The sequence below is a fragment of the Mobula hypostoma genome, chromosome 30, assembly GCF_963921235.1.
Source record: "Mobula hypostoma chromosome 30, sMobHyp1.1, whole genome shotgun sequence".
NCBI classification, from domain to species: Eukaryota; Metazoa; Chordata; class Chondrichthyes; order Myliobatiformes; family Myliobatidae; genus Mobula; species Mobula hypostoma.
In genome coordinates, this window is record NC_086126.1 from 12146788 (window position 1) to 12164284 (window position 17497).

Sequence of the window (17497 nt, forward strand, 5' to 3'; positions counted from 1 at the left end):
GTCATCGATGAAGACCTCGACACCGTTAGTACTTTTTACGAGGCCGAGTTGCGAGCTCGACACTCAACCCGGCACGGATGGAAAGTGAGCCTGGGAGCGGCTCGACTAGATTCGAACTTGGGAACCTTAGCTCCCGGATTCCGGCGTTGATGTTACTGCGCCACCAGCCGGCTCGATGGTGTCGAGACTAGTGCTTGATTTGGATTTAAGTGAGGGAGAGTTGCGCAGCATCAGCCTCACTCTCTCTTCCCAGTTCCCATCTGGATCCAGTGGCAAGACAGAGTCTAGACGGCTGGAGATGGGACTAGGCGCAGTGGATGACCAGGACGTCTTCTGTGTCTTGTCCTGCTCTACACGTTCCACGATGCTTGCAGAGACCGCCTTCTTGACCGTTGGTCTCGTCCGCTCAATCCGCCGGAGTCTGTCTTCACATGCTGGGATAGACAACTCCCTATCTCACCGAGGGTTTGAGACCCGTCGGCTACCCTCACCTGGTTTAGCCGGCTTGTCGAAGCCGTTGCCCGGGGTGGGGCCGCTGTCGCATGCAAACAGCTACGGGGAGCCACAGGTGAGAGCTGAGTGCCGGGTGGGGACCAAAGGTGGACTAACCGCCTTGAAAAGGACGCGACATGTTCCCCCACCAGAGGTGCTTCCCCTCCCTGACACCCCAACACCCCAGTTAAATAAAATATGTAGTGCAAAATCAGAAACAGGAAAGTGGTGAGGTTGTGTTCACGTGTTCAGTGTCCATTCAGGAATCGGATGGCAGAGGGGAAGAAGCTGTTCCTGAATCACTGAGTGTGTGTGTCTTCAGGCTTCTGTACCTCCTTCCAGATGGTAGCAATGGGAAGAGGGCATGTTCTGAGTGATGGGGCTCCTTAACGATGAGGAGCATCTCACTGAGACTCTCCTGCGGTCGAATCTGTTGAGTTATGCTGCAGCTCTCTCTCTCTGGGGGATGATTAGCTTCCGGGGTCCAAGCCAGCAGCTCTGCTCCATCAGGAGCTTGAGATGGTTCAGAATTTAAAGTAAATTTATTATCAGAGTACGTACATGTCTCCACATGCAGCCCTGAGATTCATTTTCCTGCGGGCGTACTCAGTAAATCTATAGAATAGTAACTGTAAACAGGATCAATGAAAGGTCAACCGGAGTGCAGAAGACAGCAAACTGCGCAAATGCAAAAAGAAGGAACAATAATGATAAATAAATAAGCAATAAATATCGAGAACACGAGACAAAGAGGCCTTAAAGAGTCCTTTAATGTGGATAAATGTGAAGTTATCCACTTTGGTGGCAAAAATAGGAAAACAGATTATTATCTGAATGGTGGCCGATTAGGAAAAGGGGAGGTGCAACGAGACCTGGGTGTCATTATACACCAGTCATTGAAAGTGGGCATGCAGGTACAGCAGGCGGTGAAAAAGGCGAACGGTATGCTGGCATTTATAGCGAGAGGATTCGAGTACAGGAGCAGGGAGGTACTACTGCAGTTGTACAAGGCCTTGGTGAGACCACACCTGGAGTATTGTGTGCAGTTTTGGTCCCCTAATCTGAGGAAAGACATCCTTGCCATAGAGGGAGTACAAAGAAGGTTCACCAGATTGATTCCTGGGATGGCAGGTCTTTCATATGAAGAAAGACTGGATGAACTGGGCTTGTACTCGTTGGAATTTAGAAGATTGAGGGGGGATCTGATTGAAACGTATAAGATCCTAAAGGGATTGGACAGGCTAGATGCAGGAAGATTGTTCCCGATGTTGGGGAGGTCTAGAACGAGGGGTCACAGTTTGAGGATAGAGGGGAAGCCTTTTAGGACCGAGGTTAGGAAAAACTTCTTCACACAGAGAGTGGTGAATCTGTGGAATTCTCTGCCACAGCAAACTGTTGAGGCCAGTTCATTAGCTATGTTTAAAAGGAAGTTAGATATGGCCCTTGTGGCTACAGGGGTCAGGGGGTATGGAGGGAAGGCTGGGTTCTGAGTTGGATGATCAGCCATGATCATAATAAATGGCGGTGCAGGCTCGAAGGGCCGAATGGCCTACTCCTGCACCTATTTTCTAGGTTTCTATGTTTCTATGTTTAAAGTGTGCCCGTTGGTTGTGGGGACCTTTCAATGACGGGGCGAGTGAAGTTTGGTTCACCCTTTTGTTCGGGAGCCTGATGGTTGAGGGGTAGTAACTGTTCCTGAACCTGGTGTTGCGAGTCCTGAGGCTCCTGTACCTCCTGCCCACTGACAGCAGCGAGAAGAGAGCATAGCCTGGGTGGTGGGGATCTCTGATGGTGGACGCTGCTTTCCTGCAACGGCGTTTCACGTAGACGTGCTCAATGGTGGAGTGGCGGGGGGGGAGGGTTTAACCTGTGATGGTTTGGGCCATGTCTACTACTTGTAGGATTTTTCATTTGAGGGCATTGGTGTTTCCGTACAAGAATTTGATGGGGGCCAGTCAATACACTCTCCAGCTCTCATCCATAGGAGTTTGTCAAAGTTTTAGATGTCACACCAAACCGCCGCAAACTCCTAAGGAAGTAGACGCGCTTTGCAACTCCACTTGTCTGCTGGACCCGGGGCAGGACCTCTGAAATAGTAGCACGGAGGAATTCTTCGGTATGTCGCCGGAGATTCTTGTGAGTCTCTGCAGGTGCAGGGTGAAGAGCAATCTGACGGGTTGCTTCGCCGTCTTGGCGTGGAGGCTCCGATGCCCCCCGCGGTCCAGAAGAGGCTGCAGAGGGCTGTAATCTCGGCCCAGCTCCATCACGGGGTCACAGGAGGACGACTTCGAAAGGCGGCGGCATCTGTCACTGTCTGGGGCGCACCCTCCCTCCAGGGCCAAGGACTGGCGGCCAGAAGCCCAGGGGGTTGGAGATGAGTGTGCGTGCGGGTGGATGGGGACAGGTGCTTGCCCGCTGTTTTGCTGTTGTGGTTTGTGTTGTTCTGTTGGGTGCCAGAATTGGCGCCAAAACATATGGCGGCACTGGTGGGCTGCCCCGGGCACCAACCCCCAAGGATGTGCTGAGGAGCGCATCAATTTTTGTTGTTGCTCTGTTTGTGCATTTTTTTATTGTCAGGGCGGACTAGTGCTGCAGCCTGCAGGTCGCAAGTTGGTCGCAGGTCGCAGGTCACTGGGTTGCACTGAACTGAATGTGCCTGGACTCTATCGGTGTCTTTGTGATTTGGTGTTTTGCATTCAGTGTTTTCTATTGCTGTTTGCGTGATTTGTTTTTTTTTTTTTTTGCATTGAGGGGGTTGGTGTTTTTCTTTAAACGGGCCCCATGCTTTTTCTCCATTTCGTGGCTGGCTGTGTAGAAGACAAATCTCAGGGTTGTTACTTGCGTGTGCACTTTGAAAATAAATGTACTTTGAATCTTCAAAATGTCGCCACATTTCTGGCGCCAACACAACCCGCCCATAACTTGCTAACCCTAACCTGTACGTCCGTGGAACGTGGGAGGAAACCGGGGCACCCGGAGGAAACCCACACGGTTATGGTGAGAACGTACGAACCCTGTACAGACAGCGGCGGGAAATGAATCCCTATTGCTGGCACTGTAAAGTGTTACACTGACCGCTACGATACCACGCGATACAGCGAGCTGAGGCAAGGAAACGTTGGCGGGGGGGCGTGCTGACTTTAGACGGTTGTCCAGCGATGGGCCAGACCCCCCCCCCACCCCGGCTACAAGTGTTGCAGGACCAGCTTCCGGGGAATCGCGTCCCGACTAACAATGATAGGTCGTAATGGGTCTGACCGAGCTCTTGGCCCGATGCCCTTCGGCTCACTGCCGGTTCTCGGAGGCAGACCTGTAGGTGCCGACATGTCAGAGGTACTGGATAAGTTTGATATTTTGTTTGGCAAGTACTTAGCACCACACTCAGGGGAAACGGAAAGCAAACCTGGGTCGGTTCTGACCTCGATCGCTGGGTCTGGGGTTTGGACAATCTCCCAGTGACTGCATGGATTTGCTCCGAGTGCTCCAGTTGCCTCCCAGGGTCAGTGGGTCAATCGGGCAGGTGTAAATTGTCTCCCTGGCTGGTCCCCTTGGGAAAGGTAGGAAGGTGGATGGGGTGAATGGGTTGCAGGGAAAGTTACTTGGGGGGGGGGGAATGTGCTAGCAGGGCCTCGATGGGCCGGGTGGAAAACGCAGAGCAAACTAATCTTTGCGTTCTTGTCTGCCCCAGGTTTCCTTCAGATGCCGACTGTACAATGGACGCACAACATCACCCCAGGTGAGTTTCTGGTGACCTGTCCCCACCCCGCTGCCCAGGGGGAGCTCCCACAGGCCGGACTTCTTGGGGGAGAGGGGGTGGAGGGCTGTCTTTTGGCTGTTTTCCTCACCGGGCCTCCTGTCCTTTCCCTCCAGCCCCGCCCTACATTCGGATTCTGGAGCAGCCCAAGCAGCGGGGGATGCGCTTCCGGTACAAGTGTGAGGGCCGCTCGGCGGGAAGCATTCCTGGTGAGAAGAGCACGGACAGCACGCGGACGTACCCGGCCATCGAGGTGAGTGCCCCCCTCCCCCCTTTGCACTGAGCTGTGGGTAACCTGGCCCGGGAAAGTTTGTGGCTTTGGGTGCCCCGCACAAAGTAATATAGGCATCCGTAGTCTCGTGAACCATGGAGTTGCTCCCTGGAAGGTTTCCAGGGCGCAGGCCTGGGCAAGGTTGTGTGGAAGACCGGCAGTTGCCCATGCTGCAAGTCTCCCCTCTCCACACCACCGACGTTGTCCAAGGGAAGGGCATTAGGACCCGTACAGCTTGGCACTGGTGTCATCGCAGAGCAATGTGTGGTTAAGTGCCTTGCTCAAGGACACAACATGTTGCCTCGGCTGGGGCTCGAACTCACGACCTTCAGATCGCTAGTCCAATGCCTTAACCACTTGGCCACTCCAGATCTCCACATCCACTCCATATCTAATAGGCTTTAATGAGATCCCCCCTCGTTCTTCCAAACTCCAGCAAGTGCAAGCCCTGAGCTGTCAAACACTCCTCAAGTGTTAACCCTTTCATTCCTGGAATCATTCTCATCAACCTCCTCTGGACCCTCTCCAATGCCTGCACATGCTTTCTTCGATAAGAGGCCCAAAACTGCTCACGATACCCTAAGTGTGGTCTGAGGCTCATCGAACCTGCCTCACCCACTTCTGCTGGAAGCTCGTTCCACACAGCTACCACGCTCTGAGTAAAGAAGTTCCCCCTCATGTTACCCCTAAACTTTTGCCCTTTAACTCACCACTCATGTCCTCTTGTTTGAATCTCCCCCACTCTCAATGGAAAAAGCCTATCCACGTCAACTCTATCTATCCCTCCCACATTTTTAAACACCTCTATCAAGTCCCCCCTCAACCTTCTATGTTCCAAAGAATAAAGACCCAACTTGTTCAACCTTTCTCTGTAACTTAGGAGATGAAACCCAGGTAACATTCTAGTAAATCTTCTCTGTACTCTCTCTATTTTGTTGACATCTTCCCTATAATTTGGTGACCAAAACTGTACACGATACTCCAAATTTGGCCTCACCAATGTCTTGTACAGTTTTAACATTACATCCCAACTCCGATACTCAATGCTCTGATTTATAAAGGCCAGCATACCAAAAGCTTTCTTCACCACCCTATCCACATGAGACTCCACCTTCAGGGAACTATGCACCATTATTCCTAGATCCCTCTGTTCTACTGCATTCTTCAATGCCCTACCATTTACCATGTATGTCCTATTTTGATTTGTCAAAATGTAGCACCTCGCATTTTTCAGCATTAAACTCCATCTGCCATCTTTCAGCCCACTCTTCTAACTGGCCTAAATCTCTCTGCAAGCTTTGAAAACCTACTTCATTATCCACAACTCCACCTATCTTAGTATCATCTGCATACTTACTAATCCAATTTACCACCCCATCATCCAGACCATTAATGTACATGACAAATAACATTGGACCCAGTACAGATCCCTGAGACACTAGTCACCGGCCTCCAATCTGACAAACAGTTATCCACCACCACTCTCTGGCATCTCCCATCCAGCCACTACTGAATCCATTTTACTACTTCAATATTAATACTTAACGACTGAACCTTCCTAACTAACCTTCCATGGGGAACCATATCTTACCCATAAAAGTGAAAGATCTTTCAGAACCACCATCTTTTATTCCTTTGTCTTACACCCCTTAGTGTTAATTCCTGCTTAGCATCGTTTCTCGGCTCCTTAGTATTTGTGGGCTCGTTTGTACTCTTAAAATAAACTGAAATCTTGGAATTAAGACTGCTAGCTATTTTTGACTCCCGGAAGAACCCCAAGGGTCAGGGGATCAACAGAAATCCAACAGCAGAGACGTAGTATCAGAGAAGCAGTATTCACCAGAAAATGCACAAATTTAACAGAATTTTCGCGAGAAAGTAGAACAAAAGTCAACTTTAATGCAAAGTAGTCACGGTGTTGCTGTACTATTGTTGTTCCTCCCCACGCCTTGTGGCGCATTGGGCAGCAACTTCGCCGTTCCTTTATCACCTGTCTTTTTTTTTTACGAGGGGAGCCGCTAGCTCGAGGCTCGACCCAGCACGGATGGAAAGCGTGCAAGGATTTGAAGGAAGCCAGCCGGATTCAAACTGGGGACCACTCGCCTCGAAGCCCGGTGCTGATACCACGACACCGCCGGCCGGCTATTTGCTATGCCCAGGTAGTGACGGCCGGTTCAAGAACCGAATGGCTGAGGGGAAGGAGCTGTTCCCGAACCTGGTGGTGTGGGACTTCCTGCCCCATGGGAGCTGCATCTGGTTATGGGCCACAGGCTAGCAAATGAGAGGAGCTTGGCTGGCCGGTGGCGTAGTGGTATCAGCACTGGGCTTTGAGCCGAGTGGTTCCAGGTTCAAATCCGGCCGGCTTCTTGCGCGATTTACATCCGTGCTGGGTCGAGCGTCGAGCTGGCAACTCGGCTTCGGGAAAATGCCAAAGGAACGGCAAGGTTGCCGCCCGCCGGCCAAATGGGGCGTGGAGAGGAACTCCCAGCTGGGAGGGGGTCTTAGTCGGCTGAAGGGCCCGTTTCTGTGCTCTGCGGCTCCGTGTGCGGGCATGGGACGCAAAGGGCACCCTCTAATGTGCTGGTCTTTCCGCCGTGCAGATCGTGAATTACCTCGGCCCGGCCCGGGTGCGGATCTGCCTGGTGACCAAGAAGGAGCCCTACAAGCCCCACCCCCATGACCTGGTGGGGAAGGACTGCAAGGACGGCTACTACGAGGCCGACCTCCCGGAGAGGAGCGTTCACAGGTCTGCGGGGGTTTGGTGCCGGAGGGGCTGAGGTGACGGGGGGGAGGGAGAGAGGTTGGTCTGGGGAGGGCTGGGGTGACGGGGAGGGATTAGTCTAAGATGGGGCTGAGGTGAGGGAGAGGGAGGGATTGGTTTGGGGAGGGACTGAGGTGTCCGGGAGGGGTTGGTCGAGAGGGGCTGAAGTGGGGGAGGGGGAGGGACTGAGGAGTCCGGGACGGGTTGGTTGAGAGGCGCTGAGGTGAGGGAGCGGGAGGGATTGGTCTGCGGAGGGACTGAGGAGTCCGGGAAGGGTTGGTCTGAGAGGGGCTGAGGTGATTTAGAGGGAGAGATTTGTCTGGTGAGGGGGTTGTATGAGGGAGAGGGAAGGATTGGTTTGGGAAGGGGTGAGGTGATGGGAGAGGGGGGCAGTCTGACAGAGGCTGAGGTGACAGAGAGGGAGAGGGTGGGGTTGGTCTGGGGAGGGGCTAAGGTGATGGAGACGGAGGGATTAGTCTGGGGAGGGTCTGAAGTGATGGGGAGGATTTGGTCTGAGGGGCTGATGTGAGGGAGAAGGAGGGACTGGTTTGGGAAGGGGCTGAGGTGATGGCTGTGGGGGGTTGAGGATTGGTCCAGGGAGGGGGTGAGATGATGGGAAAGAGGTTGGTCTTGGGGGGGGCTGAGGTGATCGAGATGGAGAGGGAGGGACTGGTCTGGGGAGGGGCTGAGGTGCGGGAGTGGGAGGGGTTGGTTTGGAGGGGCTGAGGTGATGGGGAAGAGGTTGGTCTGGGGGGGTGCCGAGGTGATGGAGAGGGAGGGACTGGTCTGGGGAGGGGGCTGAGGTGCGGGAGAGGAAGGGATTTGTCTGGTGAGGGGGTTACATGAGGGAGAGGGAGGGACTGGTCTGGGGAGGGGCTGAGGTGCGGGAGAGGAAGGGATTTGTCTGGTGAGGGGGTTATATGAGGGAGAGGGAGGGATTGGTCTGGGGAGGGGGCTGAGGTGTGGGAGTGGGAGGGGTTGCCTTGGGAATGCCTATGGTGACACAGAGGGAAGAGAGAGTCTGGGAGAGGCAGAAGGGGGGCAGGAGATCCAGGAAGGGTGGGTGATTTCGGTGTCTGGGAAGTGGGATTCACAATCCGAGGGGAGAAGGCAGGTTGAGGATCGGGGAGGCAGGGAATGCGGATGGGGAAACGGGGGGGGTGAGAGTTCAGGGATCAAAGGTTACAGGGTGATGAAGGTTTGAACACACTGGGAATATTGTGTTCAGTTCTGCTCGCCTCATTAGAGGAAGGATGTGGAAGCTTTGGGGAGGGTGCAGAGGAGATTTACCTGGACTAGAGAGCGTGTCTTATGAAGATAGGCTGAGCGAGTTAGGGCTTCTCTCTCTGGAGTGAAGGAGGACGGGAGGCTATGGGACTCCTTCCAGTCGGTGGACTGGGCCATGTTCAAGGTCTCATCCATGGATCTAAACGAAGACATCGTGGCTGTCACGGACTTTATAAAATCAGTTGTAGATGAGTGTGCCCCCAGAAAGTCATTCAGCGTCTTCCCCAACCAGAAGCCTGGGATAAACAGCAAGATCTGCAGCCTGCCGGGGGCCAGATCAGCGGCATTCAATGGTGACCAAGTTAAATACAAGAGGTCCGGGTAACAATCTCCGGAAGCAAAGTGGCAGTTCTGGACCAGATTCGAATCACTGAAGGGTGCTCGACAGATGTGGCAGGACTTGGACGCTGTCGCCTCCTACGAGTGACAGGAAGGCTTCACTTCCGGGTGTGCTCAATGCCCTCCGTGCTCGCTTTGGCCGTCAAAGATTGGAGGCACCTTCACGAGCTTCGCAGCCCCCAACGACACTGCGACTTCAGTCTCTGGGGTCGACGTGACAGCAACCTTCAGACACGGAAAGCATCCGGCCCAGACAGAGTACCTGGCCGAGTACTAAAGACCTGTGTTAATCAACTGGCAGGACTGTTCATCGATATCTTTAACCTCTCGCTTCGGCAGTCTAAGATACCCACCTGCTTCAAGCCAGCTTCAGTTGTACCGGTGCCCAAGAAGGACGCGGTAACCGGCCTCAGTGATTGTCGTTCAGTAACACTGACGGCCACAGCAATGAAGTACTTGTGAAGTTCTTACTTTCTTTTTAAATCTTTTTATTAGTTTTCCAAAATTATAAACACAGTAACAATATTGATACAGAGAGATTGGAATAATCTTATTGTTGATAAACATGTACAGAAAAGATTTCAAATAATACAGGTGTAATAGACTTCCAAACTCTTCATATGGTTAATCATAGAGAAAAAACAAATAAAAAGAAAAAAAAATGCAAAGAAACACCCCCCACAAAAAAAAAACAAAAAACAAAAAAACAAAGAACTAAATGCTAAACTCAAAAAAAAGCAAATGGAATAAAACAAGCCTGGACCAATATTTTAAATCAAATACGTTCAATAATGTTGTCAACTCCGCTCCTGTATTCATATATATTTTAAGTTAATAAGAAGGATTCGGAAAGGTCAAATTACATCATATGAAAATGTTGAATAAATGGTTTCCAAGTCTCTTCAAATTTAACCGAAGGATCAAAAATGTCACTTCTGATTTTTTTTCTAAATTTAAACATGATATAGTTTGGGGAAACCATTGAACTGTGGTAGGAGGGTTGGTCTCCTTCCAGTTCAATAAAATGGATCTTCTGGCCATCAAAGTAACAAATGCGATCGTCCGACAGGCTGAACTTGAGAAGTTGGTGATGAAACATATCAACCCCTGCCTGAGTAGGGAGTGGGATCTGCTCCAATTTGCCTACCGTCACAACAGGTCCACAGCAGATGTCATTTCACTGGCTCTTCACTCAATCCTGGAACACCTGGACAGCAAAGGTGCAGACATCAGGCTGCTCTTTATCGACTACAGCTCAGCGTTCAGTCCCCTCAAAACTGATCAATAAGCTTTAAGACCTTGGCCTCAATAAGTCGCTGTGGAATTGGGTCCTGGATTCCCTCACTTGCAGACCCCAGTCAGTCTGGATTGGTACCAACATCTCCTCCACGATCTCCATCAGCACAAGAGCACCACAAGGCTGTGTGCTTAGCACCACCCCACCCCCAGCTCGACACACTTTAGAGGACCACAGCTCCGAAGCTGACAAAATTTGCTGACAACTGCCGAAGGTGGTGATGAATCAGCCTGTAGGGGGGAGAATGAAAAATCTGGCTGAGTGGGGCCACAACAGCAACCTCTCACTCAAACCCCAGACCCGAACACCTAGGGGCAGAGTTAGGCCAGTTGGCTCATCGAGTCTGCTCCACCACTTCATCATCACTCATCATCCCTCTCAACCCCATTCTCCTGCCTTCTCCCTGTAACCTTTGACGCCCTGACTAATCAACCTCTGCCTTAATGATATCCCCCCTCCACAGCCTTGTGTGGCAATGAATTCCACAGATTCACCACCCTCTGGCTAAAGAAACTTTTCCTCATCAAAATGGACATCTTTCAGTTCTGAGGCTGTGCCCTCTGATCCTAGACTCCTCCACTATGGGGAAACATCCTCTCCACATCCATATAGGCACCCGTTAGTCTTGTGAGACCATGGATTTGCGCCTTGGAAGGTTTCCAGGACTCAAGCCTGGGCAAGGTCATATGGAAGACCGGCAGTTGCCCATGCTGCAAGTCTCCCCTCTCCACGCCACCGATGTTGTCCAAGGGAAGGGCATTAGGACCCATACAGCTTGGCATCGGTGTCGTTGCAGAGCAATGTGTGATTAAGTGCCTTCCTCAAGGACACAACACACTGCCTCAGCCCAGGCTCAAACTAGCGACCTTCAGATCACTAGACGAATGCCTTAACCACTTGGCCTCGCCAACACATCCACTTCCGATCTCCACATCCACTCCATATCTAATAGGATTCAATGAGATCCCTCCTCATTCTTCTAAACTCCAGCAGGTACAGGTCCAGAGCCTTCAAACACTCCTCATATGTTAACCCTTTCATTCCTGGAATCATTCTCATGAACCTCCTCTGGACCCTCTCCAATGCCAGCCAATGCTTTCTTCGATAAGAGGACCAAAACTGCTCACCATACACCAAGTGTGGTTTGACCCATGCCTTATAAAGCCTCAGCATTACAACCTTGCTTTTATATTCTAGTCCCCTCGAAATGAATGCTAACATTGCAGTCGCCTTCCTCACCACCGACTCAACGTGCAAGTTAACCTTTAGGGAATTTTGCAGGAGGGCTCCCAAGTCCCTTTGTGCCTGTATTCCTTCTGCCAAAGTGCATGCCCACACACTTCCCGACACTTCATTCCATCCGCCGCCTCTTTGCCCATCCCTCCCCAATCTGGCTTAAATCTTTCTGCAGACTCCCTACTCCCTGAACACAGCCTGCTCCTCCACCTACCATCCGCAAACTTGGCCACAGAGCCATCAATTTCTTCAGCCAAATCATTGACAAATAACACCACGAGTCGTGATCCCAACACTGGCCCCTGCGGAACACCACTAGCCAACCAGGAAAGGCTCCCTTTCTTCCCACTCTTTGCCTCCGGCCAATCAGCCAATCAATATCACTTAATATTGGAGAATGTATCCAGGATACAACCTGAAATTGTTACTCTTCACGGACAGCCAGAATGACAGAAAACGTTAGAACCCCAAAGAACATGAGAACTAGGAGTAGGAGTCGGCCGTCCGGCCCGTCGAGCCTGCTCCGCCATTCAATAAGATCATGGCTGATCTGACCATGGACTCATCTCCACCTACCTGCCTTTTCCCCATAACCCTCAATTCACCTACTATGCAAACATCTATCTTGAAAGGTCATTGCTAAAGCCTCCATTATCTCTCCAGCCACCTCTTTTAGAACTCTGGGGCATAGTCCACCTGCTCCAGGTGACTTGTCTACCTTTAGACCTTTCAGCTTCCCCAACTCCGGTTTGCACCCCCCCCCCCCCGCCAAGTTACTTTAAAACCCTCCTCAACAGCTCTAACAATCCTACCTGCAAGCCTATTGGTCCCCTTGTGGTGTAACCCGTCCTTTTTGTACCTTCTCCAGAAGAGATCCCAATGATCCAGAAATCTGAATCCCTGCCCCCTGCCACCAGTTCCTCTGCCAAATCTTCCTATTCTTACCCTCACTGGCGAGCGGCACGGGCAGCAATACAGAGATTACTACCCTGGAGGTCCTGCTTTTCAACTTCCTCCCTAACTCCCAATATTCCCTCTTCAGGACCTCCTCCCTTTTTTTTAATCTATGTCGTTGGTACGAGGACTTCTGGCTGTCCACGCTCTTTAGAGTACCATGGACCCGATCTGAAACTGATATCTGGGAGGCAACTTGCCATCCGGGTGCCAGAATCTCCTTGCTGCTCCTGTAATTATGGAATCCCCTATCACGACTGCAGTCCTCTTCTTCCCCGTTTCCCATCTGAGCCACAGCACCAGAGACCTGGTCACTGCAGCTTTCCCCTGGTAAGCCCCCCCCCGCCAAAAAAACCACCACCAACAGTATCCAAAGCGGTATACTTTATTTCTGAGGGGAACAGCCACAGGGGTACTCAGCACTGGCTTCCTGGTCCCTTTTCATCTCCTGACAGTCAGGCACCTGCCTCCTGCAACGTCGGGGTGACTACCTCCCTGTAGTTCTTGTCCATCACCTCCTCACCTTACCAAGGTGCTGATCAGGAGAAAGAAGCCCGAGGTCCATGACTCAGTTCTCATCCGGGGATGAAGGCTCGAGGTACATTTGCTATCAAAGTATCTATGCAGCATACAACTCTGAGATTCGTCTTCTCCAGATAGTCACGAAACGAAGAAAACCGTGGAAGCCGTTCAAAGAACATTAACTAACCTCCTCCCCACTGACACACACACAAAAAAAAACAAATCACGCAAACAGCAACCAAAACAGCAACCCTACCATACACAAAAAGGAATCATGCAGACGGCAACGAGAACATCAAACCTCAAACCCCAAACACCACCCCCCTGTGCAAAAAAGAACAAATCACGCAAACCCCAGCAAGGACGAACGGACGAAAATACAGACTGTAAAACATAAAGAGTCCACATGAAAAAGAGTTCACTGGTTGCCGTCCACATGATCTTTTTTTCATAAGTTCCTAAATTGTAGACCCAGAACTTCGGTATCATCCTCTGTCAGCATCGTGGGGGAGAGAGACCACCCGAACACAGAGGCCTTCCCATGGGACCAGAGGGCGACAGGCACCCTCGTCTGGCAGCAGCGAGCGAGAGGTGGTAAGGTCTGTCAACTTTAAATTCCTCGGTGTTACCATTTCAGCAGATCTGGCCTGCCGGTCCAGCACGCCAGCACCGTTAAGAAGAAAGCACGGCAACACGGCTACTTCCTTTAGAAATGTGCAGAGATTCGTCACGACATCTAAAACTTTGACAAAACTCTATAGGTGTGTGGTGGAGAGTATAATGACTGGCAGCTTCACAGCCTGGTATGGGAACACCAACGCCCTTGAGTGGGAAAATCCCACAAAAAGTAGTGGATACCGCCCAGTCCATCACAGGTAAAGCTCTCCCCACCACTGAGCTACACGGAGCTCTGTCCTAGGAGAGCAGCATCCATCATCAGGGACACCCCAACCCAGGACGTGCTGTCTTCTCGCCGCTGCCATCAGGAAGAAGGTAGGGGAGCCTCAGGACTCGCACCACCAGGTTCAGGAACAGTTACTACCCCTCAACCATCAGGCTCTTGAATCAAAAGGAATAACTGCACTTAACTTCACTTGCCTCATCACTGAAATGGACTCACGTTCAATGTCTCTTCATCTCTTCTTCTCTTGTTATTTATTGCTTATTTTTCTTCTTGAACGTACACAATTGTTGTCTTTTGCACACTGGCCGTTTGTCCATCCTGTTGGGGGCAGTCTTTCATTGATTCAATTGAGTTTCTCGTATTTTACTGTGAATGAATCTCAGGGTTGTATAATAAGGCATCCGTTAGCCTTGCGAGACCATGGTGTTTTCACTCTCCAGGGCACAGGCCTGAGCAAGGTTGTATGGGAGACCGGTGGTTGCCCATGCTGCAAGTCTCCCCTCTCCATGACACCGATGTTGTCCAAGGGAAGGGCATTAGGACCCATACAGCTTGGCACCGGTGTCGTCGCAGAGCAATGTGTGATTAAGTGCCTTGCTCAAGGACACAACACGCTGCCTCAGCTGGGGCTCGAACTCACGACCTTCAGATCGCCAGTCCAATGCCTGAACCACTTGGCCACGCGCCCACAACAGGGTTGTATATGGTGTCGTGTATATATACTTTGATAATGAAGTTACTTTGAACTTTGACTTGCGAGAGGTGCACAAGATGATAAGAGGCACGGCTTCAGTGGGCAGCTGGAGACTTTTTCTCGGGGCGGAAACGGCTAACACGAGGGGGCGTAATTTTAAGGTGATTGGAGGAAAGTGTAGGGGTGGCTGTCAGCGGTAGGTTCGCTACAAAGATCGTGTGTGGAACACCCTGCCGGGGGCGGTGGTGGAGGCCGATACGTTAAGGACATTTAAGAGACTCTTAGGTAGGCACGTGGATGATTTAAAAAAAATGGAGGGCGAAGTAGGAGGGAAGGGATTAAAGGATCAGTACGTCATTGTGGGCCGAAGGGCCTGTACTGTGCTGCAACGTTCTGTGGGCTGGCAAGGTGGAGAGCTGGGGTGCCAGGGATTGGGTTGAGGGGTCGGAGGTGAGCGGCCGTCCGTGATCCCGTTGCTCTTCCCAGCTTCCAGAACCTGGGCATCCAGTGCGTGAAGAAGCGGGAGGTCGCCATGGCTCTGCAGAACCGGCTCAGCAAGAACGTCAACCCCTTCAACGGTGAGGACCTCTTCCCACCCCCCCTCCCCACACTCCCCCCCCCCACCCCGTCCTGGCTATCCTGTTCCTCCCGGTGGTGGGGTGGGGCTGGGGATTGGAGCCTCGGCCTAATGTCTGTCCCCCTCTTCCCCCATGTGCGTTTTGCAGTCCCGGTGGAGGAACTCCAGAACGACTCCGAGGAGGATCTGAACGTGGTCCGGCTCTGCTTCCAGGTTTTCCTCCCCAACGAGATGGGCCTCTGCACCGTACCGCTGCAACCCATCGTCTCCAACCCCATCTACGACAACCGTAAGTGCAGTAATCGCCAGTGAGAACGCTCGTTGCTGTGCTTGTCGTTCAGTGGTTAGGTCGAGTCCGACCCTTCGTGACCTCCTGGTCCGGGGGGGCGGTTTCCACGGCAAGGTACGGAAGTAGATTTCTTCCGCACAGTTGCTGCCGCTGACTTCTCCAGATAGTCACGAAACAAAGAAAAACCGTGGAAGCCGTTCAAAGAACATTAACTAACCTCCTCTCCACTCACACAAAAAAAACAAATCACGCAAACAGCATCAAAAACATCGACCCCACCATACACAAAAAGAAATCATGTAGACGGCAACGAGAACATCAAACCTCAAACCCCAAACACCCCCCCTTGCAAAAAAAAAACAAATCACGCAAATCACAGCAAGAATGAACGGGCAAAAATACAGAACGTAAAACATAAAACTGAAAAAGAGTTCACTCGTTGCCGTCGGTTTGAACTCAGGACCTTCTGCCCTGAAGCCCAGCGCTGATACCACTACACCGCCAGCCGGCCCCGTGAGAGCACTTAGTTACTCTGCTTTGAACGCCAAGGTCGCTGGTTTGGTCTCGCTAGGGCTTTGCCGCTGTGAGGTCGTTCGCCTTTGCGGATTTCAAAATAAAGGATCGGCTGTACCTTTGTCGTTATGTGGAAGCACGTGGTACTGTGTCGATCTCCCGGCCTGGTCTCTCAGCAGTTTTAGTTTGTGCCCACTGTCCCTCTGAGCCATACCGTCTGGGCACCCTCATACCTGATGGCATTAATATCGATTTCTCCTTCCAGTAAACAAATCCACCCCCACTTCCCTCCTCGAATTCCCACTCTGACCTTTCACCTGTTCTCACCTGCCTATCGCTTACCCACCACCCCCCCCCCAGGTCCCCTCCTCCTTCTCTTCCTCCCCTGGTCCCCTCTCCTCTCCTCTCAGATTCCTTCCTCTCCAGCCCTTGACCTTTCCCACCCGCCTGGCTTCACCCGTCACCTTCCAGCCAGCCTCCTTCCCCTCTCCCCCACCTTTTTATTCTGGCCTCTTTCTTCCCCCCCCCCCCTTTCCGTCTCAGGCCTGCTGAAGGGTCCCGGCCCGAAACGCCGACGGTTTATTCATTACCGCAGGTGCGGCCTGACCCGCCGAGCTTGTCCAGTGCTCGGTTCGAAAGTCAGCCTCTCGTTTCGCCTTCGGGTCCAAAGTCCGCACACGAGCCCCGACAGTCGTCAAAGCAGCCAGTCCTGTGTCGACAAGGCGAAGTCATTTGCATAGTTATTCAATAATCAACCATGGAATAAAGGAGAACTTGCGGTTTAAGGAGGCACTGCTGAATCTGAGCGACTTCTGGCCGGTAACCAATGAAACAAAAGGAATAACTCAACAAAAGTTTGTCAAACAAACTTTTGCTGGTAAACGATCGCGGTGAGCAGTAGTCTCTAACTTCCCTTTGGACTTGGAGGCAACTCGGTGTGACAGAGGTGTTGCTGAGAGCAAGGAGGAGTATAAAAGGTCGGAGCACGGGTCGAATCGAAGCCGCGGGGTCCGCGCCCGAGAGCACGGCGATGCTGCCGAACGTGCTGTTCAGGTGGAGATTTACGTGGGGGGGGGGGATCGAGGCGGCCAAGTGTGACGTATCCGAGCGGCAGGACCCGTTGTTCGGACGGAGACTTACAGGCAGAAGTGAAGTGGCGAAGTCCGTCGTATCCAAGTGCCAGAACCAGTAGCTGGGACGGAGACTTACGCCCCGGGCCGGATTGAAAAGGTCGGGGTGTCGGGGTCCGAGGCGAGGTACGTGCCAGCTTCACCACGTTTACTCGCCTCTGCGCTGAACTGTGCGACCCTTTGGATTTCAGTTCAGAAACGCTATTCGATTGCGGTTACTGTTTGCAGGATGTCTTTTTTCAACGCCCACTGGATGTTCGACAGTCTTTCTTTATGTAGTATTTAATTTTATTTTTTTCTGCGGCTTCCTTTCTTGTTCCTTTTATTCTCTGCACATTGAGTGTCAGGCAGTCTTATATATACTCTGTGTCTCACCCCGGGAGTGTGTGATCGGACGGTGCGGAGGGAGCTTCACTCTGTGTCTGATCCCGGGAGTGTGTGATGGGACGGTGCGGAGGGAGCTTCACTCTGTGTCTG

At 51.9% G+C, this 17497-nt stretch overlaps 1 protein-coding gene across 1 annotated transcript in view; it reads left to right on the forward strand.

The window, feature by feature from the left end:
• Positions 1-17497, forward strand: part of LOC134339542 (putative transcription factor p65 homolog) — a 68365-nt gene that overhangs the window by 41246 nt on the left and 9622 nt on the right. Inside the window, exons 2-6 of the mRNA XM_063036156.1 lie at positions 4181-4228; positions 4363-4499; positions 7118-7263; positions 14998-15089; positions 15237-15377. Coding sequence (XP_062892226.1) covers positions 4181-4228; positions 4363-4499; positions 7118-7263; positions 14998-15089; positions 15237-15377 — 564 coding nt within the window. The remainder of the gene's footprint in view (positions 1-4180; positions 4229-4362; positions 4500-7117; positions 7264-14997; positions 15090-15236; positions 15378-17497) is intronic.